The following is a 25,584-nucleotide window of genomic DNA, read 5'->3' as shown; positions in this document are numbered from 1 at the left end:
GTACCTTGTCAGTGGGTGATTGGACTTCAGGCTGTTTTATCAATACTTTCATTCTTTCTACTTTTCTGTATTTTCCAATTTTTAAGTCTGTAGTGATTTTATCAAAACTTTTGACAATTTTTTTTAAACTAATCTTCAAAAAGGAAAAAAATCTACCCTAATTTTTTACCTTCGTTGCCTACAAAACACTTCATATAAAAGCATATTTTCTACCCCAAAGTTAAAATTTAAATAGGCACACAATTGTTGATGGCCTAGTTAAATGATGAAGGCATGAAGAAACTTTTTAGAATAATGGAAATATTTTTTATCTTGATTTGTGTTGGTAGTAACACAGTATATATATTTGTCAAAAGTTACTGAACTAGACACTTAAAATGAATGCATTTTATAAGATGTATCAATAATTATATTCCAACTAAGTTGATTTTAAAAACTACTATTCCTCAGATATATCAGAAGCAATTAGAAAAGAATACTTTACATACAGTACCTACAAATTCCGCAGTCTTCACAATGATACTGTTTCTTGTCTTTGTCAAACAGATGGCATATACTGCAATAATATTCTCCAAACAATGTGCTACATTCTTCACAAGTCTGTTGTGCCTAAAAAAAACACGTAACTAAAAAATTAGAGTTTACCAAAACATTTTGAATTACTATTTAAATATCCAGAATTTTTATTAATGTACACGCAGTTTTATCTTTACAAGTTTTTATATACTGAAATCCAAGATAAGGCTTACTTTAAGAGCTAAAGAAGTCATACTGGCAATACTCTTGATTAAATTTTTAAAACCACCTTTGGATAATTTTTTTTTAAAGAAAGAAAATAGAAATTTGTGATAAAATCTTACACGTTGGATTTTTTCACAGTTTATGCACTGCACTTCCTTTACTTTAAAGCGATCTAGCAGATGATCTTCATTGTTATCATGACACAACCGGCAAGAATAAAGCTTGTCACAGCATGGTGCCTAATCCCCAAGGGAGAAAAACAGTTATAAGAAGCAAGAAAAGACAAGTTTGCAATGCAAAATGAAATTTCCTTCCTCCTCCTCCTCGGAACAAGGTCAAAAGATTACAACCAATAGATCATTTGGTAAACTGACACTAAACATGACATTTCACTGTTTTTCCTTCAACATCTACATTTCTGTGTCAAGCTGAACACAACCTTGTAGTTAAAGACAGAAGAACTGTGAAGGATGGAAGTCCCTAGATTGCAAAACTAATCCCACAATACCCTAAACTCATTCTCAGCCTAAATGGCACGCAGGCAATTTCTACTTAGACATTCCAGATAAATTCATTTACCAACTTCAAACCCGAAGCATTAAATACTATAAAGATTATATTTTAGTCCTCTTAAGTTTACTAACCATCAGCTACGTATCTGATACTTTAGAAAATGCAAAAAACGTAAAAGACAGTCCTTGTTTTCAAGAGCAGCAAAGACTGCCAGTTGTCCAACAAAATCTACTGTCTCCTTCTTCCCGGGCACATGACTGCCCAGCTATACTACAGTTTCCTTGCTGTTACCTGTGACCAAATGACTAAGTTCTTACAAACAGAATACACATGGAAGAAATCAGTGCCACTCCTGGGCCTGCATATTAAGAAACTGGGCATGCCTCCTCCTCCATGGCAAAATAATACAATGGAAAAAACTTGTCCCTAGGATAATCATGTGAAACAGAGCCTCATTACCAAACTGGATCATTCACCTTGAATTGTTAGGTGAGAAGAAATAGACTCTTTATTCTTTAACTCACATTACTACTGGGTCTTTTTGTAGACCTTACCCTAACTAGTACATGGAGAAGTCTGCAGGCCAGTAAGCTAACCTGATACTTTCCAGTACACCGTGACCTTTCATATCCTCTCATTTCTGAAGACTTCCTATGCCATGACTTCCCATAACATAGCTCATTCTTTTCTTATTTTAACACTCAACTGGCTCCTTTTCTTTCCAATATTACTCTTGTCCTAAATCTTAGTTATCTGCACATCCAACAGTGATAATCCCTCCAATACCCTGAACTCTCAGTTCCCTTTCTCACTTCCAATGGCCTTGTCCTCCAACCCTCCTCAGCCACATATTCTCAGTCATGCCACAAAACAGTGGTTCTCAAACATTGTGGTCTCAACCCCTTTACCTATAGTCTTAAAAATTATGTTGTATCCCAAAGAGCTTTTGTTTCTGTGAAATTATATCTATTGACACCTACCATATTATAAATTAAAACTTACAGGTTTTAAAAATATTACTTATTTTTAAAATGATAGCAACAAACCAATTACATGTTAACATAAATAACACATTTTAATGAAAAACAGCTATATTTCCCCCCAAAATAGGTAGCTTCTCGTATGTGCTTCTGCATTCACACAGTTTTGGCTGAAGTATATGAAGAAATTTTGGGCTCACACAAATATGTAGTTGGAAAAGGGAGAGGTATTTTAATAACCTTCTTAGAAAATTATGGATATTCTTCTGATACGACACCAAAACTCAACAAATCTTAAGAACAGGTAGTTGCAACATGAAATCTGAAACTAATCAGTTAACTTTTCTCCCTTCCATTGATCTATCTTGCATTGTGAATGGACCTTTTATCCACCCACTGGTCATTTGGAAAATATCAGTTCACTGAATTATGTAGCTCTTCCCAATGTTCCCACATTTCACATGCAATATCAAAAAATCACATTTGTTAACATCACTAACCATCTTAACAGAAAAATAAGTATTGTGAAGCTTTCAAGCTCACAGAGGCTAACACAGGTTTTCCAAAACTCTAATTTTGACATGAAAGCTTGAATTTTATCACTGCTGACTGTTTTCCTTGCAATGACAGTCTCACTTCCCTCCTAGTGGAGAAAATGTCCAGCAAATACTCAAGTCTGAATAATCATAGTTCAAGTAAAAAAATGTCCCATTAAAAAAGAAATTCATTCAGTTCATAATCCAATTGCACAGAACTTTTCCTCATAACAAGCACCTAATGTAAGTCTGCAAAAGTGCCTGATGAAAACATCCCATTTCAAACATACAAAAAGACATGTGTTCAATGGTTGGTATTTTATACAATTAATAATTTTACTGCTTTAATTCTATCAATGACATTCTTAAGTGAAACTGGATTTTTTTTTTTTAAACTATAGGTTTAGTACAGTTCGGCGCCACTGCCTTGATTCACGTTAAGGTGCTAGCAGTTTTAGTCATTAGTTTCACACATGCTAAAAAAGACAATAATGTCTTAGCAGTATAAAGTAGTCTTCTAATGGGCCTCAGGAATTCCCAGGGGTCCAATCACCCACACTTTAAGAACCATTGCTTAGAACAAGAACTGAATCCTGTTTGTATCTTAATTTCAAGCATTAAATTCTCTAACCACTACCTCCTCCTTTTCCAACTAATTCCACTTCTTCCCTTGCATACACCCTAGTTCCTTCCTTCTCTATTTACATACTCACCTACCCAGAACCCCAACTCTGGTTAGATCCAATTCTCTCCTACTCAACCTGCATAGGAACACCTAAATATGGCTAAAGCAAAAGTACCACCACACTGGCTGTTCTCACGTTTAAGTCATAACCCCTAATAAAAAGTGGGGTCTTACTACCATGTTTCCCTAGTCAATTCCTTCATTCTTCCACCGTCTAGGACCGAACACCTAGCTGATTATTTCATATCTTCTCCTCTCTCTTCAAACCTCAAAAACGTCTTCTTCCTGCTACACTCTTGCTTATTTCACTATGAAAACAGAAAGAATCAAGAGAGAACATTCTCCCACAAACTCTGTCAACCTACTTGCAAATGTACCTCACACCGTCTGTCCTTCTGTTACAGTCTACAGTCCACGTTTTTATCTAAGGCCAACTCCTCTCTTTGTACACCGCATCCCCTCTTCAGTTTGGCTACTCAAAGACAGGGCTCCTACAGTTTTCCCTCTTCCTCCTGCATGATAAATGTTCTCATTTTGGGGGGGTCACCTCTAAGAATATACATACATGCTGCAACACCTCCCATCTTTCCCTCCCATGGGGGGGGAAAAAAAATCCCATGATCCCACATCTCCCAACAACCACAGCCTCAATTTTTTTTTTTTTTTTGCTCTCTTTTACAGCAAAACTCCAACAATTGTCTATAAAGGCTATGTCCATTTCCACTAATCCCATTCTCTCTTGAATCCACTCCAATCACACTCTGTCCCAACCTCTCCACAGAAACTTTTCTCCTCAAGATCACCAGTGACCGAAGTCTCCTTGCCAAATTTAAAGGCAAACAGCAGCTTTTAATTTAGTTGATTACTTCCTCCTTAAAACTCTTCACTTGGTCTCTGGTATTTAAGGGAAGGGGTGGGGGGCAAAAAAGCATTTGATACTCAGGGTCAACTATCTGAGTGCTATGAAACACGGAGGTACTTGTGTGACTTCTTGGGGGGAGAGGAGGATGAGGATGTTGAATTCAGTTTTAGACCTGAAGTTTGAAACTCTAACACATCTCAATGGAAATGGAATCATACGGATAGCACTCACTCTCCTTAAACAACACCTGGTGAATGACCACCTTTGAAAGAGCTTTATCCAGTGCAGTGGAGGAACGGTCACCAAACCACCGCCTACAAAAAAGGCTTTAGGTTATCCTTACAGGCCTCATGCTTTTTTATGAAACAGGAACTCTATCACCCATATTTTATATGTGGGGCATTAACCAGTAGTTTTCTCAAAAGTACTGAGTTATCGGGCTTCCCTGGTGGCGCAGTGGTTGAAAGTCCGCCTGCCAATGCAGGCGACACGGGTTCGTGCCCCGGTCCGGGAAGATCCCACATGCCGCGGAGCGGCTGGGCCCGTGAGCCATGGCCGCTGAGCCTGCGCGTCCGGAGCCTGTGCTCCGTAACGGAAGAGGCCACAACAGTGAGAGGCCCGCGTTCCGCAAAAAAAAAAAAAAAAAAAGTACTGAGTTATCAAAGAGCAGAGCTAAAATTTGGGGGGTAGGGCTGTGGGACTCCAAAGCTCAAGCTTTCTAAGCAAAATCTTTAAACCGCTTCTTGCAAGAAAAATTAATGAACTTTAATTGGACGGATGCGAATTTTTAAAATTCTAGATTGACTAGAAATTTTTCTCAAACAGCTAAAGTAACAGTATATGCATACTAGACACTCTCCTACACATAATTCCCTATTTTGTGGCAATTACATAACTGTCTTCCTATTACACACATACGTTTCCTCCTTGGCAGGCTTAGGCATAATCACTGACTCTAAAACGAAACTGGCAAGCTGTAAAACTTACTTACTTACGATGAAATCGTATTCTGATTCTAAACCTGCTTACCCCTCTTCTCTTATTTCATCACACACCTGAAAGTGATCCTGGAGAAAAGCCGGCACAGGCCTGAGGCTGCCTCAGTCTACTTCCAGCAGCGAAAGACTAAATAAATGAACCCACCGATAAACTAACCAATGTGCAAGGCCAGGCTCTTCCCAAGCAAGACGAGCTTTGCTCGCAAAGCACAACACAAGAGAATAAGTGGGGCCTGTGGTCGCCTTGCCATAAACGTTCTCTACAGCAGGAACCCAGTGAGAGGGGAAGGTATCCTGACAACAGCTTAACCTCAAACTTCAGCCCAAAAGCCTAAAACCGCCCTGCCTGCCCACCCCGCCCCCAGCCCAGCCCGGCGGAAGCTAGTAGGGGAAGAGCCCACAGAAGTCCTCACCTTCAGGAGACATCCTCTGTCATAGTGCTCGCAGCCCCGCCGCCCTTGCACTTGCCCGCGGGCGCCGTCTTCCCGCGCCAAGGCCGCCATCTCCTCCACCTCCCCTCAAATTCCACGGACCCTTCCCCCAGGACGAAAGCTACGTCCTGAGAAGCATCGCAGCTCTACCCTACCCGCTTCCGGGTACAGCTCCCGCCGGAACCAAGATGGCGGCTGGGCACGTGACCCGGGGCAGCCGGATTTCCGGTTCCCGAGCTGACGGGACGGAAGCGAGGGGAAGCGCAATCTATGTAGTCTGCGTTAGTCGCTGGCTTCGCCGCAAATGGTAATGACTCTTAGGTTGCCTCCCCTTTTCCCCCTTTCGCTACCCGCCCACACCCTGGGCGTGGTTCGGGGCGAGGAGGAAAGCCCCTGAGGAAGCGCCGCTTTCCGGCCGCATCCGCACTTGTGACAGGGCGGCCCCTCCCTCTCCCGGCGGCGGCCGAAGCCTCGAGAAAGGGGCCGAGCTCGGCCTGCCCTCCTGGCTCTGAGCGGGTCCGGCGCGTGCTCCGCCGGCAGGTAGGCGCCCAGGCGCTTCTCAGCACCCAGAGCTCCTCTTCTCCTTTGCTTCCTCTTCATTCCTTCAGTATATATCCTAACATTTCCTTTGTGCCAGTCAGCAGCCACGCCGTGGGGACAAAAGTGAGAAAAAACGCACGCCCCACCGTGCCCTCAGGGAGCTCACAGACTGGTGCCGAGAAAGTCGGGGACTCTGAAATAAATGGAGGATTACAGCTTTGAGAAGTGCTAGGAAGGAGACGTGTGTGTTCCCCGAGAGCTAATCCTAGAGAGGATCTGACTTAATCTGGCTGTCAGGGAAGGTTTCCCTGGGGAAGCAACGCTTGGGCTGGGAGCTCAGCCTAGGTTAGGGTGCCAGGAGGAGTCAGTGTGCCAAGGCGTGGTGGCGAGGGAACATGGTGCCTGTACGAAGCGGTGGGAGGGACATGTACCGGCCTCCTAAATGGAAATCGGGCGCCTCTGTGCATCGCTAAATATGACTTGCCTTATTGAAGAAGCCAAACCCCTAGAAAATTGCATGAGCAGAGCTGCAGGTTTTGCAAGAAAATATTTCCCTTTGGCTTTCTAGCATGATTTCATGTTACCTAGAACATACTGGAAGGTACCGGGAACGGTAACTGTGTTACTCTTAGCTTTGGAGTTAACTAACCCTTTTAATTTTCTTTCAGTTCTGGTATGAGTTGCTAAAACCATGGTGAAATGTTGCTCGGCCGTTGGATGTGCTTCTCGCTGTTTACCAAATTCCAAGCTAAAAGGACTGACATTTCACGTGTAAGATTCTGCTGTAGTTAAGCCAAGTACTTCTGACTGTTAGAAAAAGCAAAAGATAGTTCTACTTAAATCATCAGTTTTGCAGCCAAATGCTGTACCCCTGAGCTATACGCCCTAGACGTGCAATTTTGAACTTTAGTTCTCAGGTTCTTTTTAAATAGCCTTTTGAGTTGAATTTGAAATGACAGTGATACTTTTACACTTTTATCATTTCGTTTAGAAGCTTAAGATACCTGCAAAGGTATCACAGGCTGATTATCAAAACTATCATCAACCTCATTTTTGCTAATATTATTACTTTGTATTTTAACATACCTCCTAAGAAGTTCAGTGTTGTTTACGTATAGTTTACAATCCGAAGGATCTTTGCCTAAATATATTCTGTCCTTTAGAAATAGATCAAGCCTATGTTGTAGAGAAAAAATATAAATTACAAGTTCAGGATGGTCCTGAACCAAATTACAACCAAGATCGTCCTAATTTAAAATTTTAGTTGTTCTTCTGACAGAATAGGAAAGAAGGAGCAATAAGATTTAATAATTATGCATTTGCTAAAGGTTTATTTTGCTGCTTTTGGGCCAGACACTGTGCTGTGTGCCAGAGAAAGACCTGCTAACTACTTTGCTAGGTATAAGGAAATCAAAAATGAGTATGTGTACCCTATCGTATTCCAAAAAGGATTTGAACCAGCTGGAAAAATTGGAAAAGATATGGTTATTGGCCTCCAGATTTCAAAATAATTCTGATCTCCAGAATTCCAAACTCTGCAGGTGTTCTCTGCATTCATTCACTAAGCATTTATACCCCTGTTTTGTATTAAATGCTGTACTAAGCAATTTTTTTGATGCTGACAGAAGAATGAAAGTACAAGTGTCTCTGTTCATCTGGGATAAATTCCTCAGATAGGAAAAGGCCCAAGTGATATTCTTTATCATCTACAGATGAAGAAAAACCTTCAGGTGTGGATCTTACTAAAAGGTGTTAAATGTCTTTTGAAACTTTTCTTCTTTATAATGTGAGAAAGATGTAAATGAGGGCCATATGCCTGCAGCATGTTTGGTAGAAAAATCTGACTATGAAAACTGAAAGTTAAGAAAGCATGAGTCATGATGGTTTCCTCAATATTCCAGTTCCCAAGAGTAATACCAAGAATCAATTTCTTAATTCAAGTATATATCTATAGTGTTTAATTTTAAAATACTTCTTGTATGTTTTTCTAGATTCCCCACAGATGAAAACGTCAAAAGAAAATGGGTATTAGCAATGAAAAGACTTGATGTGAATGCTGTAGACATTTGGGAGCCTAAAAAAGGAGATGTGTTGTGTTCAAGGCACTTTAAGAAGACAGACTTTGACAGAAGTACTCCAAATATTAAACTGAAACCTGGAGTCATACCCTCTATCTTTGATTCCCCATCTCACTCACAGGTTTGTTTATGACATACTGCTTACCATCATTACCCACTTTTTTTTTTTTTTTTTTGTGGTACGCGGGCCTCTCACTGTTGCGGCCTCTCCCTTTGCAGAGCGCAGGCTCCAGACACGCAGGCCCAGCAGCCATGGCTCACGGGCCCAGCCGCTCCGCGGCATGTGGGATCCTCCCGGACCAGGGCAGGAACCCGTGTCCCCTGCATCGGCAGGTGGACACTCAACCACTGCGCCACCAGGGAAGCCCCATTACCCACTTTTTATGGTACTATTTAAGAAACTTCACCACACTTGCTACCATTTTTATTGTTTGCTTATTAATTTGAAGCCCATTCTTTAAGTTTTTAGGTTTGTAAACTGCTGCTTAAGCTTTTGTAATGAGTAGTAGGAGAATTTTACCAGAATCCACTCAGAAATATCTGTATATTATTAAGGTTTGGTGAAGCAGGCTACCTTAGGAGTTGGTATAGCTCAAGATTCGTGTCTGAAAACTGGAGGAACATGAGAGGGTTGAACTGTAGTTCCAAGGTGGCAGTGCTCCTCACACTGCAGCAGAAGTCAAGAGCAGAGCCTCTGACAGCCCCAAGGTATAGTTTTAGAGCCACACACACACATTCAAGCTTAAAGCCTAGGTAGGACTAGAAGGTAGAAAACCAAAACAGGAGAAGGAAAGAAGAGAGGTCAGAAAAAGACAAACAATTGTTGAAGTAAACTCTGGTTGAATTCTGTGTTTTTTCCTCAATGATGTTAGTGCCGTGGGTGGGCTGCTTCACCCTCACTATCTCACTTGACTTCGTATACCTGAAAGTGTATTCGTGTCCAGAAACTATAGAGACTGACTGATTCCAATGTGGAGAGCCTGTGGGTTCCCACAACAATAGTCGTGAACCTCCATTGAAAGGTGTCTCCATCCTGACAGCTGGAAACAAGGAAGGTAGTCTAGAAGAGTGCCTGCTCCCAGGTGGTCTGGGTCACGTTTGCGGGTGTTCATATTGCAGTACCTGAGCTATCCGGTGGAGACTGCCTCACTTTCTTCCATATTAATAAGTGTACAGTATCTTGTGCAATTTGCTGTCAAGGGTTTGTTTCCTATAGCAGGGAGTCATCTGTAATGTTAGGAGGACCTTAAGAAATATGGACCTACTAAATCAAATAAACCATAAATTACTAACTTTGAAAAACTATTTCCTAATAACAAGTAAATTTTTTATTATAGGAAATTAGATGATACAATCAAAAAGAAAATTAAAATTAACAATAATCACGTAATCCAGAAATAATACTGTTAACACTCTGATGTGTATCTTTCCAGTCATTTGTATGTGTATGTTTGTATATAAATTCATCTATATATATTCTTACAAAATAGAATTATACTGTATATCCTTTTTATTTATTTATTTATTTATTTATTTTATTTATTTATTTTTTTTTTTGGCGGAACGCGGGCCTCTCACTGTTGTGGCCTCTCCCGTTGCGGAGCACAGGCTCCGGACGTGCAGGCTCAGCGGCCATGGCTCACGGGCCCAGCCGCTCCGCGGCATGTGGGATCTCCCCGGACCGGGGCTCGAACCCATGTCCCCTGCATCCGCAGGCGGACTCTCAACCACTGCGCCACCAGGGAAGCCCTCCTTTTTATTTTTTGCTTCACTCTTTCGTTCTTTCAACATTCATATAGTGCTGGCTGTGTGCCAGGCACTAGTCTAAGCACTTTACATATAAACTCTTTTAGTCCTCAAAACAACCATAAGAGTTAAATACTATTATTATTCGCATTTAACCACTTGAGAAAACTTAGGCTCAGAAAGCTGGAATACATTCCCCAAGTTGCACTGCTGTTAAATGGTAGAGGCTGGATTTGAACCCAGGCATTTTGGCTCCAAAGTTCACTCTTAACTACTGTTTTCCATGATGTTAAACATTTTTCCACAAGGAGACTTCCCTGGTGGTCCACTGGTTAAGACTCCACGCTTCCACTGCAGGGGCACGGGTTCGATCCCTGATCAGATCCCGCAAGCCATGTGGCATGGCCAAAAGAAAAAAAAAAAAAGACACAAGGACAGTGTGACAAATGTCCTCTTAAAAATATATATTTTTTCCACAAAAATGGCTTTCATACTTTAGTCTACATAAGTATTATCCAGGGAGCTTGCTTAAAATGCAGAATCCTGTGCCCCTCTCCCAAAGAATTTGATTCAGCAAGTTTGGTTTGGAGTCTAGGAATCTGCACTTTTTAACAAGCACCCCGCATGATTGTGTTGCAGCTCAAGGGATCACGTTTTTAAGATGAACCTATATGGAACATCAATTTTTTAACTAAACTTTATAGTGAAGTCAACATATATAAAGGCCCACCATAAAGCTTATACCAATCTGCTTACCTACTAGTTATGCATAAAAGTTTCTGTTCCCCCTAATCCTCAATGTAAGTTGTGATTTTAATCTTTGGTAAAATTGATAGGCAAAAATGCCATCTTATTGTTTTAATTTATCTCTGAATATTAGAAAATGATTATTTCTAATATGAATATTAGAAAATGTATTTCTGCATTTTTTCATATGTTTATTAGACGTTTTTATTTCTTATGTGAATCACTTATTCAGGTCCTCTTCTATTTTCATCTTTTTCTAAGCTGTTTTGGAACAACACTAGATATTGAGGCTATGAATCATTTAACTGCCATCTATGTTGCAGTTACTTTTTGTTATTTGTCTTTAGCTCACCTCATGGGGTTCGTTTGTTTTGTTTTGTTTTGTTTGAAATTCAGACTTTTTTTGAGTAGTCCTATATTTTCTCTTGTGCTATCTGACTTTAGCCTTTAAGATTATGTAAATATTGCCCATGTATTTTTCTACTTCCTCATTGTTTTCATTCTTACATAAATTTTCAGTATATAGAATTTCATTTTGACTTATTATACATAAAGGATATAACTGTTTTTCATAATTAGTTCATTTTTTCATGATTTATAGCCTTTCTCCACTTATTTAGAACGACACTTTTTATCCTAAAGGCTTTTATCTACATGATCTATTCAGATTTTTCTAAGAGAGTAGTACACTTTTTAAACTATTGTTACTGAGTAGGGTATTTTTAATACTTTGTAGGGTGTATCTTCCCTCATTGTCACTCTTTTTCCTTTTTTCTTCCAGAAAAATTCATGTTTCCAGATCAACTTTAGAGTTACTTTGGGGAAGTTCCTTTAAAGTACTGTCAGTAAATTTAAATTGTACTGACTTTTCTTTTTTTTTTTTTTTTTGCAGTACACAGGCCTCTCACTGTTGTGGGCTCTCCCGTTGCGGAGCACAGGCTCCGAACGCGCAGGCTCAGCGGCCATGGCTCACGGGCCCAGCCGTTCCGCAGCGTGTGGGATCCTCCTGGACCGGGGCACAAACCCGTGTCCCCTGCATCGACAGGTGGACTCCCAACCACTGCGCCACCAGGGAAGCCCCTAACTTTTACTGACTTTTAATAGCAATTTCCAGAAAAAGAAATATATTAATTTTACTACATACAGTTAAGAAGGTTAAAATTTTTCAAAAGGATAGAAAATCTACAATGATTGTTATTAACTATTCTTAACAGGGGAAAAGAGAAAATCTTCATTGTAGGAAAAACTTCACCCTCAAAGCCCTTCCAGTCACAAACCACAATCACCAGCTTGTTGGTGCTTCCTCGTGTATCGAAGAATTCCAGTCCCAGTTCATTTTTGTAAGTAAAATTACTTACTGGGCTAATGTTAATATTAAGATGACCATGTCCTCTCTCTTAGGATTAAGTTTTCAAAATCTTATTGAAAAACTAGGAGTTTAGGTGTTTGAGATTTTTTTTTTTAATATGTAATATCCAGAAATATTGCTTCCCAGGGGCATTATAATTTATATATTTGCAATAACGATCCACAGGTAGTTAATCTTTTGTTACATAGTTCAAAGAGTGCTTTCACAAGGATATTTCAACCGATAAAATACAATAATTAATTCCTCCCTATAGGTACTATAGTTTCTATATGGAAATATCTAATTTAAAAAATAGTTATGTCTTTAGTTTTCTTAAAGGACAGTCGTACACACACATTATTGAAGCTTTATTCATCTCATTGCCTGTTGATGTTAGAACCAGGCCTGGAATCCAGATCTGTTTTACTGTCTTGATTACTATAGCTTTATAATAATTCTTGAAATAAGACAGTGTTAATCTTCCAACTTTGTTCTTTTTCAAAGTTGTTTTGGATATTCTTTGCATGTTCATATGAATTTTAGAATTACTTTATAAATTTCTACAAAAATCCTGCTGGAGTTTTGACTGGGATTATGTTGAACCTACAGATTTGACTGGGATTATGTTGAACCTACAGATCTACTTGGGAAGAACTGACATCTTAATAAGACTATTTTATGTCTTCCAGCCCATGAATTCATTGTATCACATAATTTATTTAGACCTTTAAATTCTCTCAGCAGTGTTTTGTAGTTTTCAGTATACAGGTCTTTCACTCCTTTTATCAGATTTATCCCTAAATATTTTATATATTTGGATGCTGTTATAGACAGTGTTGTTTTATTTACTGTTGAAGTGGGGAAATAAATTTTTTTTTTACTTTTTTATTTTATTTTTTTATACAGCAGGTTCTTAATAGTCATCAATTTTATACACATCAGTGTATGCATGTGAATCCCAATCTCCCAATTCATCACACCACCACCACCCCTACACTTTCCCTGCTTGGTGTCCATACGTTTGTTCTCTACATCTGTGTCTCAATTTCTGCCCTGCAAACCGGTTCATCTGTACCATTTTTCTAGGTTCCACATATTTGCGTTAATATAGGATATTTGTTTTTCTCTTTCTGACTTCCTTCACTCTGTATGACAGTCTCTAGAACCATCCACATCTCAACAAATGACCAAATTCCATTCCTTTTTATGGCTGAGTAATATTCCATTGTATATATGTTCCACACCTTTATCCATTCGTCTGTCGATGGGCATTTAGGTTGCTTCCATGACCTGGCCATTGTAAATAGTGTTGCAATGAACATTGGGGTGCATGTGTCTTCTTGAATTATGGTTTTTTCTGGGTATATGTCCAGTAGTGGGATTGCTGGATCATACGGTAATTCTATTTTTAGTTTTTTAAGGACCCCCATACTGTTCTCCATAGTGGCTGTATCTACATTCCCAGCAACAGTGCAAGAGGGTTCCCTTTTCTCCACACCCTCTCCAGCATTTGTTGTTTGTAGATTTTCTGATGAAGCCCATTCTAACTGGTGTGAGGTGATACCTCATTGTAGTTTTGATTTGCATTTCTCTAATAATTAGTGATGTTGAGCAACTTTTCATGTGCTTCTTGGCCATCTGTATGTCTTCTTTGGAGAAATGTCTATTTAGGTCTTCTGCCCATTTTTGGATTGGGTTGTTTGTTCTTTTAATATTGAGCTGCATGAGCTGTTTATATATTTTGGAGATTAATCCTTTGTCCGTTGATTCGTTAGCAAATATTTTCTCCCATTCTGAAGGTTGTCTTTTCACCTTGTTTATGGTTTCCTTAGCTGTGCAAAAGCTTTGAAGTTTCATTACGTCCCATTTGTTTATTTTTGCTTTTATTTCCACTACACTAGGAGGTGGATCAAAAAAGATCTTGCTGTGATTTATGTCAAAGAGTGTTCTTCCTATGTTTTCCTCTAAGAGTTTTATAGTGTCCGGTCTTACATTTCGGTCTCGAAACCGTTTTGAGTTTATTTTTGTGTATGGTGTTAAGGAGTGTTCTAATTTCATTCTTTTACATGTAGCTGTCCAGTTTTCCCAGAACCACTTATTGAAGAGACTGTCTTTTCTCCATTGTATATCCTTGCCTCCTTTGTCATAGATTAGTTGACCCTAGGTGCATGGGTTTATCTCTGGGCTTTCTATATTGTTCCATTGATCTATGTTTCTGTTTTTGTGCCAGTACCATATTGTCTTGATTACTGTAGCTTTGTAGTATAGTCTGAAGTCAGGGAGTCTGATTCCTCCAGCTCCGTTTTTTTCCCTCAAGACTGCTTTGGCTATTTGGGGTCTTTTGTGTCTCCATACAAATTTTAAGATATTTTGTTCTAGTTCTGGAAAAATGCCATTGGTAGTTTGATAGGGATTGCATTGAATCTGTACATGGCTTTTGGTAGTATAGTCATTTTCACCATATTGATTCTTGCAATCCAAGGACATGTTATATCTCTCCATCTGTTGGTATCATCTTTAATTTCTTTCATCAGTGTCTTATAGTTTTCTGCATACAGGTCTTTTGTCTCCTTAGGTAGGTTTACTACTAGGTATTTTATTCTTTTTCGTGCAGTGGGAAATGGGAGTGTTTCCTTAATTTCTCTTTCAGATTTTTCATCATTAGTGTATAGGAATGCAAGAGATTTCTGTGCGTTAATTTTGTATCCTGCAACTTTACCAAATTCATTGATTAGCTCTAGTAGTTTTCTGGTGGCATCTTTAGGATTCTCTATGTATAGTATCATTTCATCTGCAAACAGTGACAGCTTTACTTCTTCTTTTCTGATTTGTATTCCTTTTATTTCTATTTCCTCTCTGATTGCCATGGCTAGCACTTCCAAAACTGTGTTGAATAATAGTGGTGAGAGTGGACATCCTTGTCTTGTTCCTGATCTTAGAGGAAATGCTTCACTTTTTCACCATTGAGAAGGATGTTTGCTGTGGGTTTGTCGTATATGGCCTTTATTATGTTGAGGTAGGTTCCCTCTGTGCCCACCTTCTGGAGAGTTTTTATCATAAATGGCTGTTGAATTTTGTCAAAAGCTTTTTCTGCATCTATTGAGATGATCATATGGTTTTTATTCTTCAATTTGTTAATATGGTGTATCACGTTAATTGATTTGCGTATATTAAAGAATCCTTGCATCCCTGGGATAAATTCCACTTGATCATGGTGTATGATCCTTTTAATGTGCTGTTGGATTCTGATTGCTAGTATTTTGTTGAGAATTTTTGCATTTATATTCATCAGTGATATTGGTCTGTAATTTTCTTTTTTTGTAGTATCTTTGTCTGGATTTGGTATCAGGGTGATGGTGGCCTCATAGAATGAGTTTGGCAGTGTTCCTTCCTCAGCAATTTTTTGGAAGAGTTTGAGAGAGGATGGGTGTTAGCTCTTCTCTAAATGTTTGATAGAATTCACCTCTGAAGCCATCTGGTCCTGGACTTTTGTTTGTTGGAAGATTTTTTATCACAGTTTCAATTTCATTACTTGTGAGTGGTCTGTTCGTATTTTCTATTTCCTCCTGGTTCTGTCTTGGATGGTTATACCTTTCTAAGAATTTGTCCATTTCTTCCAGGTTGTCCATTTTATTGGCATAGAGTTGCCTGTGGTAATCTCTTTGGATGCTTTGTATTTCTGCAGTGTCGTAACTTCTCCTTTTTCATTTCTAATTTTATTGATTTGAGTCCTCTCCCTCTTTTTCTTGAGGAGTCTGGCTAAGGGTTTATCAATTTTGTTTATCTTCTCAAAGAACCAGCTTTTAGTGTTATTGATCTTTGCTATTGTTTTCTTTGTTTCTATTTCATTTTCTTCTGCTCTATCTTGATGATTTCTTTCCTTCTGCTAACTTTGGGTTTTGTTTGTTCTTCTTTCTCTAGTTCCTTTAGGTGTAAGGTTAGATTGTTTATTTGAGATTTTTCGTGTTTCTTGAGGTAGGCTTGTATAGCTATAAACTTCCCTCTTAGAACTGCTTTTGCTGCATCCCATAGGTTTTGGATCGTCCTGTTTGCATTGTCATTTGTCTCTAGGTATTTTTTGATTTCCTCTTTGATTTCTTCAATGATCTCTTGGTTATTTAGTAACGTATCGTTTAGCCTCCATGTGTTTGTGTTTTTTATGTTTTTTTCTGTGTAATTCATTCTAATCTCATAGCGTTGTGGTTGGAAAAGATGCTTGATATGATTTCAGTTTTCTTAAATTTACTGAGGCTTGATTTGTGACCCAAGATGTGATCTATCCTGGAGAATGTTCCATGCACACTTGAGAAGAAAGTGTAATCTGCTGTTTTTGATGGAATGTCCCATAAATATCAATTAAATCTATCTGGTCTATTGTGTCATTCAAAGCTTCTGTTTCCTTATTTATTTTCATTTTGGATGATCTGTCCATTGGTGTAAGTGAGGTGTTAACGTCCCCCACTATTACTGTGTTACTGTCGATTTCCTCTTTTAGAGCTGTTAGCAGTTGCCTTATGTATTGAGGTGCTCCTATGTTGTGTGCATATATATTTATAATTGTTATATCTTCTTCTTGGATTGATCCCTTGATCATTATGTAGTGTCCTTCCTTGTCTCTTGTAACATTCTTTATTTTAGAGTATATTTTATCTGATATGAGTATTGCTATGCCAGGTTTCTTTTGATTTCCATTTGCATGAAATATCTTTTTCCATCCCCTCACTTTCAGTCTGTATGTGTCCCTAGGTCTGAAGTGGGTCTCTGTTAGACAGCATATAAATGGGTTTTGTTTCTGTATCCATTCAGCAAGCCTGTGTCTTTTGGTGTGGGCACTTAATCCATTCACGTTTAAGGTAATTACCTATAGGTATGTTCCTATGACCATTTTCTGAATTGTTTTGGGTTTGTTTTTGTAGGTCCTTTTCTTCTCTTGTGTTTCCCACTTAGAGAAGTTCCTTTAGCATTTGTTGTAGAGCTGGTTTGGTGGTGCTGAATTCTCTTAGCTTTTGCTTGTCTGTAAAGCTTTTGATTTCTCCATTGAATCTGAATTAGATGCTTGCCTGGTAGAGTAATCTTGGCTGTAGGTTCTTCCCTTTCATCACTTTAAGTATATCATGCCACTCCCTTCTGGCTTGTAGAGTTTCTGCTGAGAAATCAGCTGTTAACCTTATGGGAGTTCCTTTGTACATTATTTGTCCTTTTTCCCTTGCTGCTTTCAATAATTTTTCTTTGTCTTTAATTTTTGCCAATTTATTACTATGTGTCTCAGCGTGTTTCTCCTTGGGTTTATCCTGTATGTGACTCTCTGTGCTTCCTGGACTTGGGTGGCTATTTCCTTTCCCATGTTAGGGAAGTTTTCTACTATAATCTATTCAAATATTTTCTCGGGTCCTTTCTCTGTCTCTTCGCCTTCTGGGACCCCTATAATGCGAATGTTGTTGCATTTAATGTCCCACAGGTCTCTTAGGCTGTCTTCATTTCTTTTCATTCTTTTCTCTTTATTCTGTTCCGTGGCAGTGAATTCCACCATTTTGTTTTCCAAGTCACTTATCTGTTCAGCCTCAGTTATTCTGCTATTGATTCCTTCTGGTGTATTTTTTATTTCAGTTTTTGTATTGTCCATCTCTGTTTGTTTGTTTTTTAATTCTTCTAGGTGTTTGTCATTTAATTCTTCTAGGTCTTTGTTAAACATTTCTTGCATCTTCTTGATCTTTGCCTCCATTCTTTTTCCACAGTCCTGGATCATCTTCACTTTCATTATTCTGAATTCTTTTTCTGGAAGGTTGCCTATCTCCACTTCATTTAGTTGTTTCTCTGGGGTTTTATCTTGTTCCTTCATCTGGTATGTATCCCTCTGCCTTTTCATCTTGTCTATCTTTCTGTGAATGTGGTTTTTGTTCCACGGGCTGCAGGATTGTAGTTCTTCTTTGCTTCTCCTGTCCTCTCTCTATTAAATAAATTGACTTTTGTATATCAATCTTGTATCTGTCAAACTTGCTAAACTCACATATTAATTATCAAAGCTTTTTTTTAGAGGTTATCCAGTTTTCTACATAGACAATCATGGTGTCTGTCATTAAAAACAATTTTATGGTATCCCTGGCCGTCCGGTGGTTAGGACTCCACGCTTGCACTGCTGAGGGCCCAGGTTCAGTTCCTGCTTGGGGAACTAAGATCCCACAAGCCACGTAGCGTGGCCAAAAAAAAAAAAAAAAAAAAAAACAGTGTTAATTCTTCCTTTCCAATATGAGTGCCTTTCATTTCTTTTTCTTGCTTTATTGCACTACCTTGAACCTCCAAGGTTATGCTGAAGAGAAGTACTGAGAAATGATCTTTATGCTTTGCTCCTGATTTTAGGAGGAAGTTGTTCAGTCTTTCACTATTAAAGATATTCATATGATATTAAATATGTTATTTCATAACTGCCCTTTATCAGATTGAGGAAGTACCTTTCAATTTTTTTCTTTCAGTTTTACTGAGGTATAATTGACATATAGCCCTGTATAAGTTTAGAGTGTACAGTAATGGTTTGATTTACATATATCAGGAAGTGATTATCACAGTGAGTTTGGTGAACATCCATTATCTCATATAAACAAAGTTAAAGATATAGAAAAAAAATTTTTTCCTGTGGTGAGAAGTCTTAGGATATACTCTCTTAACAACTTTCATATATAACACAGCAGTGTTAATTATATTTGTCATGTTGTACATTATATCCCTAGTACTTATTTCTCTTATAACTGGAAGTTCTTACCTTTTGACTGCCTTCATCCAATTCTCCCTCCTCCTATCCACTGCCTCTGATAACCACAAATATGAACTCTTTTTCTGAGTTTGTTTGTCTGTTTTTGAAGTATAATTGACCTACAACATTATGTTATTTCCTGTTATACAACATAGTGATTCCATATTTCTGTACATTTCAAACTGATCACAATAAGTATAGTTACAATATGTCACCATATAAAGATATTACATAGTTATTGACTGTATTCCCAACACTTGTACCTTTCATACCTTTGACTCATTTACTTTGTAACTGGAAGTTTGTTCCTCCTACTTCCTCACCTGTTTCTTTCCTCCCCACCCCCTCTAGCAATCACCTGTTTATTCTCTGTATCTACAACTTTGTTTCTGCTTCATGTTTGTTCATTTGTTTTGTTTTTTAGATTCCACGTATAAGTGAAATCATACAGTATTTGTCCTTCTCTGTCTGACTTAAATTCACTTAGCATAGTACCCTCTAGGTCCATCCATACTGTTACATAGGAAGTGCCTTTCTACTCCTACTTTGCTGAGAATTTTTATCAGAAAGGAATGTTTTGTCAAATGCTTTTTCTGTGTCTGCTGAGAGATCATTTGGGTTTTATTTTTTAGTTTGTTAGTATGATTAGTTACACTGATTGATTTGTTTTTATTTTTATTTTTGGCCACACCACATGGCTTGTGGGATCTTAGTTACCCCACCAGGGATTTGAACCTGGGCCCTCAGCAGTAAAAGCAGAGTCCTAACCATTGGACCACCAGGGAATTCCCCAGTTAATTTCTTAATGTTAAACCAGCCTTGCATTCTGGAATAAGCCCTACTTCTTCATGATGTTATTCCTTTTATATATTGTTGGATTAGATTTAAAATTTAGTTTAGAATCTTTCCTTGTATGTTCACAAAGAATATTGGCCTATAGTTTTCTTTCCTTTGAATGTCTTTGTCTGGTTTCAGTATCAGAATAATGCTAACCTCAAAGAAAAAGTTAGAAAATGTTGCCTTATTTTTCAATTTTCTAGAAAAGTTTGTATAGATTTGCAGTTATTTCTTCTATAAATATTTGGTAGAATTCCCCAGTAAAACAATCTGGGACTGTAATTTTCTTTGTGGGAAAGTGTTTTAAGGAGCTAGTTACCTTCCAAGGGATTTGTCCATTTTATTTCAGTTGTTAAGTTTATTAGCTTAAAATTATTCAAAACATTTCCTTATTATCTTTTCAATATCTATAGAATCTGTAGTGATACCATCTGTCTCATTTCTGATGTCAGTGATTTGTTTCTGTTTTCTTTTATTGCTGATTAGTCTGCCTAGAGATTTATCAGTTTTATTGATCTTGTCAAGAACTAGCTTTCACTGATTTTTCTCATTTATTTTTTGTTTTTATTTTCTACTTCACTGATTTCCACTCATCTTTATTATTTCCTTTTACTTATTTCAGTAAAATGTGCTCATCTTTCTAGTTTCTTTCTTTTTTTTTTTTTTTTTTTGGCAGTACGCGGGCCTCTCACTGCCGTGGCCTCTCCCATTGCAGAGCACAGGCTCCGGACGCGCAGACTCAGCAGCCATGGCTCACAGGCCCAGCCGCTCCGCGGCATGTGGGATCTTCCCAGACTGGAGCATAAACCCATGTCCGCTGTATCGGCAGGCAGACTCTCAACCACTGCGCTACCAGGGAAGCCCTCATCTTTCTAGTTTCTTAAGATGGAAGCTGAGGTCATAGATTTGAGGCTTCTTCCTTTCTAACGTTAGCATTTAGTGATATTAATTTCTCCTTAAGTATTGCTTTAGCAGCATTCCACAAATTAAATGTGTTTTCATTTTCATTTAGTTCAAAATACTTCCAAATTCCATTTTGATTTGTTCTTTGATCCATGGGTTGTTTGGAAGTGTGCTATATAGTTTGCAAATATTGGGGAATTTCCCCAATATCTTTCTATTATTAATTTCTAACTTAATTCAGTTGTGGTCAGAGAATATACATTGTGTGACTTGAATGCTTTTAATTTTTTTGAGACTTATAGCCTACAATATGGTCTGTCTTGGTAAACATTCTGCATGCATTTGCAAAGAATGTATAGTTTGCTGATGTTAGCCAGAATGTTCTATAAATGTCAATTAGGTCAAATTGATAATGTTCAAATCTGCATTCTTAATTAATTTCTGTCTACTTTTTCTATCTTTTATTGAGAGAGAGCTGTTAATCTTCTAGTATACCTGTGGATTTGTCTAATTCTCCTTAAATTGTCAGTTTTTGCTTGTTACATTTTGCAGCTGTTATTAGGTACTAAATATTTAGTATTCTTATGTCTTGATAAATTAACCCCTTTATTTTTAAGAAGTGGCCTTCTTTATCCCTGGTAGTATTCATTGCTGTGAAGTCTACTTTGTCTGATAGTAACATATCCACTCTAGTTCTCTGTTTATTAGTGTTATTGTAGTGTATCTTTTTCAACTCCTTTACTTTCAACCTGTTTGTGTCTTTTTATCTTTAAAGTGCTTTTTTTCTGGGCAGCATGTACTCTTGGGTCTTGATTTTTTTAATATAACCTGATAATTTCTGCCTTTTAATTGGATTATTTAAACTCTACACTTAATGTGATTATTATTACATTACTTTAAATTTTTTTATATCACATTACTTAACGTGATATGGTTTGGTTTAAATCTGTCATCTTACTTATTTCCTGTTCCATTTGTTCTTTGTTCTCATTTTCTTCTTTTTTTGCCTTCTTTTAGATTAACTGAATTTTTTTTACAATTCCATTTTGTCTCCTTTTTTTCACTCATCAGCCATAACTCTTTGATAGTTGCTTTTGGGTTTATAGTATCCATCTTTAATTTACCACAGGCTACATGATAAGTGATATTATTCCACTTAGCATATAGTATATGAATCTTATCATAATATACTTTATTTCTCCTCTCCAACCTTTTTTGCTACTGCTATCATACATTTCACTTTACATATGCTATGAACCCCACACTACATTTTATTATTTTTGTTTAAACAATAAATTATCTTTTAAAGAGATTTAAATAATAGTAAATCTGTTATATATTATTTATTATGATAACAAATCTATTAAATTTATTATAAATACATTTAAATTGTAAGTTTTATGTACAGGTATCCTATTTGATTCTCTTTTAATATCTTTCATGTCTCTGCTTAACTTTTAAACATATATAATACAGTTTTACTAACTTTGTTAATTCCCTTGTCTGCTAATTCTAACATTTGTGAGTTCTGGGTTGGTTTCTATTGATTGGTTTATCTCTTATTATGGCTCGTATTTTCCTGCTGCTTTGTGTGCCTGGTAAATTTTGAGTGCCGGATTTTACCTTGCTGGATGTTGGATAGTTTTTTGTCCTGTTTTCTTGAGCTTGGTTACGGAGTTTCGTTATTTGGAAACAATTTGATCCTTTCAGGTTTTGCTTTGTTAGGTAGGACTAGAGCAGTGCTCAGTCTCGGGCTATTTTTTCTCCACCACTGAGGCAAGACTTTTGTATACTCCGCTCAGTGCCCCATGAATCTGGTCTGCCTGATGGGAGTAGTGTCTATGCCCTGTGAGCTCAGGGCACTCCTGACCTGTTCTGGTCACTCTTTCCTCAACCTCGAGCAGTTTCCTACAAGGAAATACTTGAGGGGGAGCCTCTGAAGATCTCCAGGGTTCTCTCTCTGTGTAGCTCTTTCCTCTCTAATACTTTGCCCTATGAACTGTAGCCACCTTGGTCTCCCTGGATACTTTGCACTATCTCCTCAACTCTATCTACCAAGCTCAACCTGGGTTTCCTCCCCTTGCACTGAGGCCTAGAACTCTCTCAAGGCAGTAAGCTGGGCAATCTTAGGACTCACCTCTTTGTTTCCCATCTCTCTGCAGTATCTGCCTTCGTTGCCTGATGTCTGTTTATCTTCAAACATTTTTACATCTTTTGGCCATGTGTTGGGGTTTTTTTAGATAGGAGTCAGTCCAGTCTATGTTATTGCATCTTGGCTGAAAGCAAAGTCCTCTTCACTAATTTTAAGTAACAGCTTTTCAAAATTATTTTATGTTACATTTATAAGATATGTCAATGTTGTTTTTGGATGAAGAAAAGTCTACCCAGCAGACATAAACATAACCACAGTAAATACTGAGAACTTAAATTATCTCTTTAAAACCCCAAGACCAGAGTCATCTCTAAATCCATAACAACCAGCCTGAGGACCTGCTTCAGTGCTCCTTTCCTTTCATACCTTATAAAGTGAAATATTCATCAAAATAAAGAAATTCAGTTAAAAGTTTAAAAATTTAAGTTTTGTGGTAGGTAAAACTTAAACTTAGCAGCTCCACACTTAGGGACCAAAAGCTGTATAGTCATTGTGAATGTCTCGCTGTTCATAAGCAGATACCTACCTCCAGGTGAGAAGTACTTCCCATCCACAGGATTCTGTACTCCTCGTGTATGCCTGGCCTTAGACAAAGAGGGAGGCCCTAGGCGCCAAAAATACTGTTCTACCCCCATCCTCTTCCCGTGTTCTTTAAACCTCTTAGTATCACCAACTTAAAGATCTTCTCTAAGTATAGTAAGTGGAGAAATAGCTGAGGCCTAGTTATAATTTTTTATCTCACTGCTTGTCTGTCTGGTTTAATAACTTGGTGTTTATGTTTTTAGGAACATAGCTACAGTGTGATGGACAGTCCAAAGAAACTTAAGCATAAATTAGATCAAGTGATCAGCGAGCTAGAGGATACCAAGAAAAGTCTGCGGAATGTTTTAGGCCGAGAAAGACGTTTACAAAAATCATTGAGGAAGACAATCAGGGAATTAAAGGATGAATGTCTCATCAGCAAAGAAACAGCAAATAGACTGGAAGCTTTCTCTTGGGAGTGGTGTCAGGAGAGCATAGAACAAGACTATATTTCATGAAATAATTTCATGTTATGTTCTACCTAAAATTGTTATTGGTACAGCTTTTCAGAAAATGATTACCATCATTAAATAATATCTGTCATTTAGAGTGCTTCTTTGGATCCTCCGCAGCATTACGCATTAGTGTTATTATCCAAAGGCTTTTTTTTTTTTAAGATGTGCAGAAATTTGTGCTGGTTGTCATGTTATTGGGTGACTTGTGACAATTATGTTTTTATAGACCTAAACTAGTGCCAGGTCACTATTGTAAGATGTTAAAAATCAAGAAGATTCTGTAGGACTAAGGAAATGATTTCAAATCAGCCACATTAAGCTGTAATAGTAGAAACTGGACACTTTAGCAGCATCAGATTTTTGGCTTCAAAGGAGTACCTTTGCTTATGTAGGCTTTATGGTAAGTACGTTGAATTGTACTTTAACTGTATTTTACCACAAAGCAGAATTCATTTATAACACATGTCCATCTTGGATCCAATCCAAGGTTCTTTTGTTATCAGTAATACCAAAAGATCTTTTTACAGGGCATCCCATGGTACTGACCTTGAGAACAACATATGGTGCAGATCTTTTGGCTTTTAAAGTTGTTCAGAGCCAAGTTAAGAAGACCCCTGATGAGGTCTTGTTTTTTCGGTACAGTACATCATTTCTCCTCACTAGGAGTACTTTGATGTAAACCAGCATAGCTTTAACAAATTTTTAAAGAGGGTCATAAATCTGATTTTCAAATGGTTACTCTGACGGTTCTGAACAGTTTGTTTCATGACTGTTATTTCATCATAAAGGTGTATCTTCAAAATCTGAATGCCAGTAGTAACTGGATACTTTCAATGCTGTTTTGTATTTTACAGAAAGTAGTGTTACTAACGTTTTTTAAAATACGAAATGCAGAAGAAACCATTAAAAATAATGATGTGGCTCTTCTAGTTAAAATAGGAATTGGAGAGAGAGTTATAATATTTTCCTTTAATTAGGAGAGTAGATTACTATCCAAGAGCTTTTATTTAGAGAATTGGATAAGTAAACAGCAATTTTACAATAGCTTCTTACTGAATTTACAAAAGAATAACTCTTAGTTATTTTCTAATTAATCCAAGGGTCAGAAATTTAGGTTTATCTCCTAATTTGTTAGTAAAAACAACTGAAATGAAGAGTCATAAACACTGTGGATCAGAATAAAATTACTAGCCCAAAGCCAAATTCTACTTTGAAGCATGTGTACATTCATGAACTTCATTCACATGTCCATGCTATAATAGTTACAGTTTGAATATCAGTTATTTCAATGTGTTAACTAAAAATGAGCTGCATTTTTTGCTAATGTTCATTGTAATTTTATTTGTGTTACATTAATATCAGTAAGGATATGGTCACTTGAATTTTTTTATATTTAAGAATTTTCTGTTTTAACGCACGTTACATTTTTATGTAGGATTCCAAACCTTCCCTCTAAATGGGATTTTACCCACATTTGAAAGATTAGCATTATGCTAAGAAGAAATCATGGAGGTCCTATCGTTTTACTACCTTAAAAAAAACCTCATTACCTACCCATTATTTATTTGAGTTATTTAATTTTGAATTCATAGTGGACACTCTAATGGGAAGTTTGGGTATGATCTTAAGTTTTATGGAGATTCTGTGATAGAGGTGGAGACTCTTTCCCTCAACCTGTTTTTGAGCAAAAAAAAAAATTAAA

The 25,584-nt window shown here is 37.6% G+C and overlaps 2 protein-coding genes across 5 annotated transcripts in view; one reads left to right on the top strand and one right to left on the bottom strand.

The window, feature by feature from the left end:
* RCHY1 (ring finger and CHY zinc finger domain containing 1) overlaps positions 1-6,033 on the bottom strand; it is a 16,143-nt gene extending 10,110 nt beyond the window's left edge. Inside the window, 3 exon segments of the mRNA XM_004287001.4 lie at positions 494-609; positions 861-980; positions 5,729-6,033. Of these exon segments, the coding sequence (XP_004287049.3) occupies positions 494-609; positions 861-980; positions 5,729-5,818 (326 nt within the window). The 5' untranslated portion in view covers positions 5,819-6,033.
* On the top strand, positions 5,918-25,584 carry THAP6 (THAP domain containing 6). 4 transcript variants are annotated; one of them, XM_033406522.2, is made up of 5 exons: positions 5,918-6,053; positions 6,955-7,057; positions 8,278-8,485; positions 12,072-12,197; positions 23,631-25,584. In XM_033406522.2, exons 2-5 carry the CDS (start codon positions 6,978-6,980, stop codon positions 23,883-23,885), a joined length of 669 nt encoding a protein of 222 aa, XP_033262413.1. In that variant the 5' UTR covers positions 5,918-6,053; positions 6,955-6,977; the 3' UTR covers positions 23,886-25,584. The 4 variants fall into 4 exon arrangements, with proteins under 4 accessions (XP_033262413.1, XP_004280247.1, XP_049564944.1 ...); XM_004280199.4 differs by lacking the exon at positions 5,918-6,053 and adding an exon at positions 6,064-6,286; XM_049708986.1 differs by lacking the exon at positions 5,918-6,053 and adding an exon at positions 7,912-8,016.

Source organism: Orcinus orca, chromosome 4 (genome assembly GCF_937001465.1).
Source record: "Orcinus orca chromosome 4, mOrcOrc1.1, whole genome shotgun sequence".
Classification (NCBI taxonomy): Eukaryota; Metazoa; Chordata; class Mammalia; order Artiodactyla; family Delphinidae; genus Orcinus; species Orcinus orca.
Note: the sequence above shows the minus strand (reverse complement) of the source record. Positions and strands in the feature narration are given on the sequence as shown.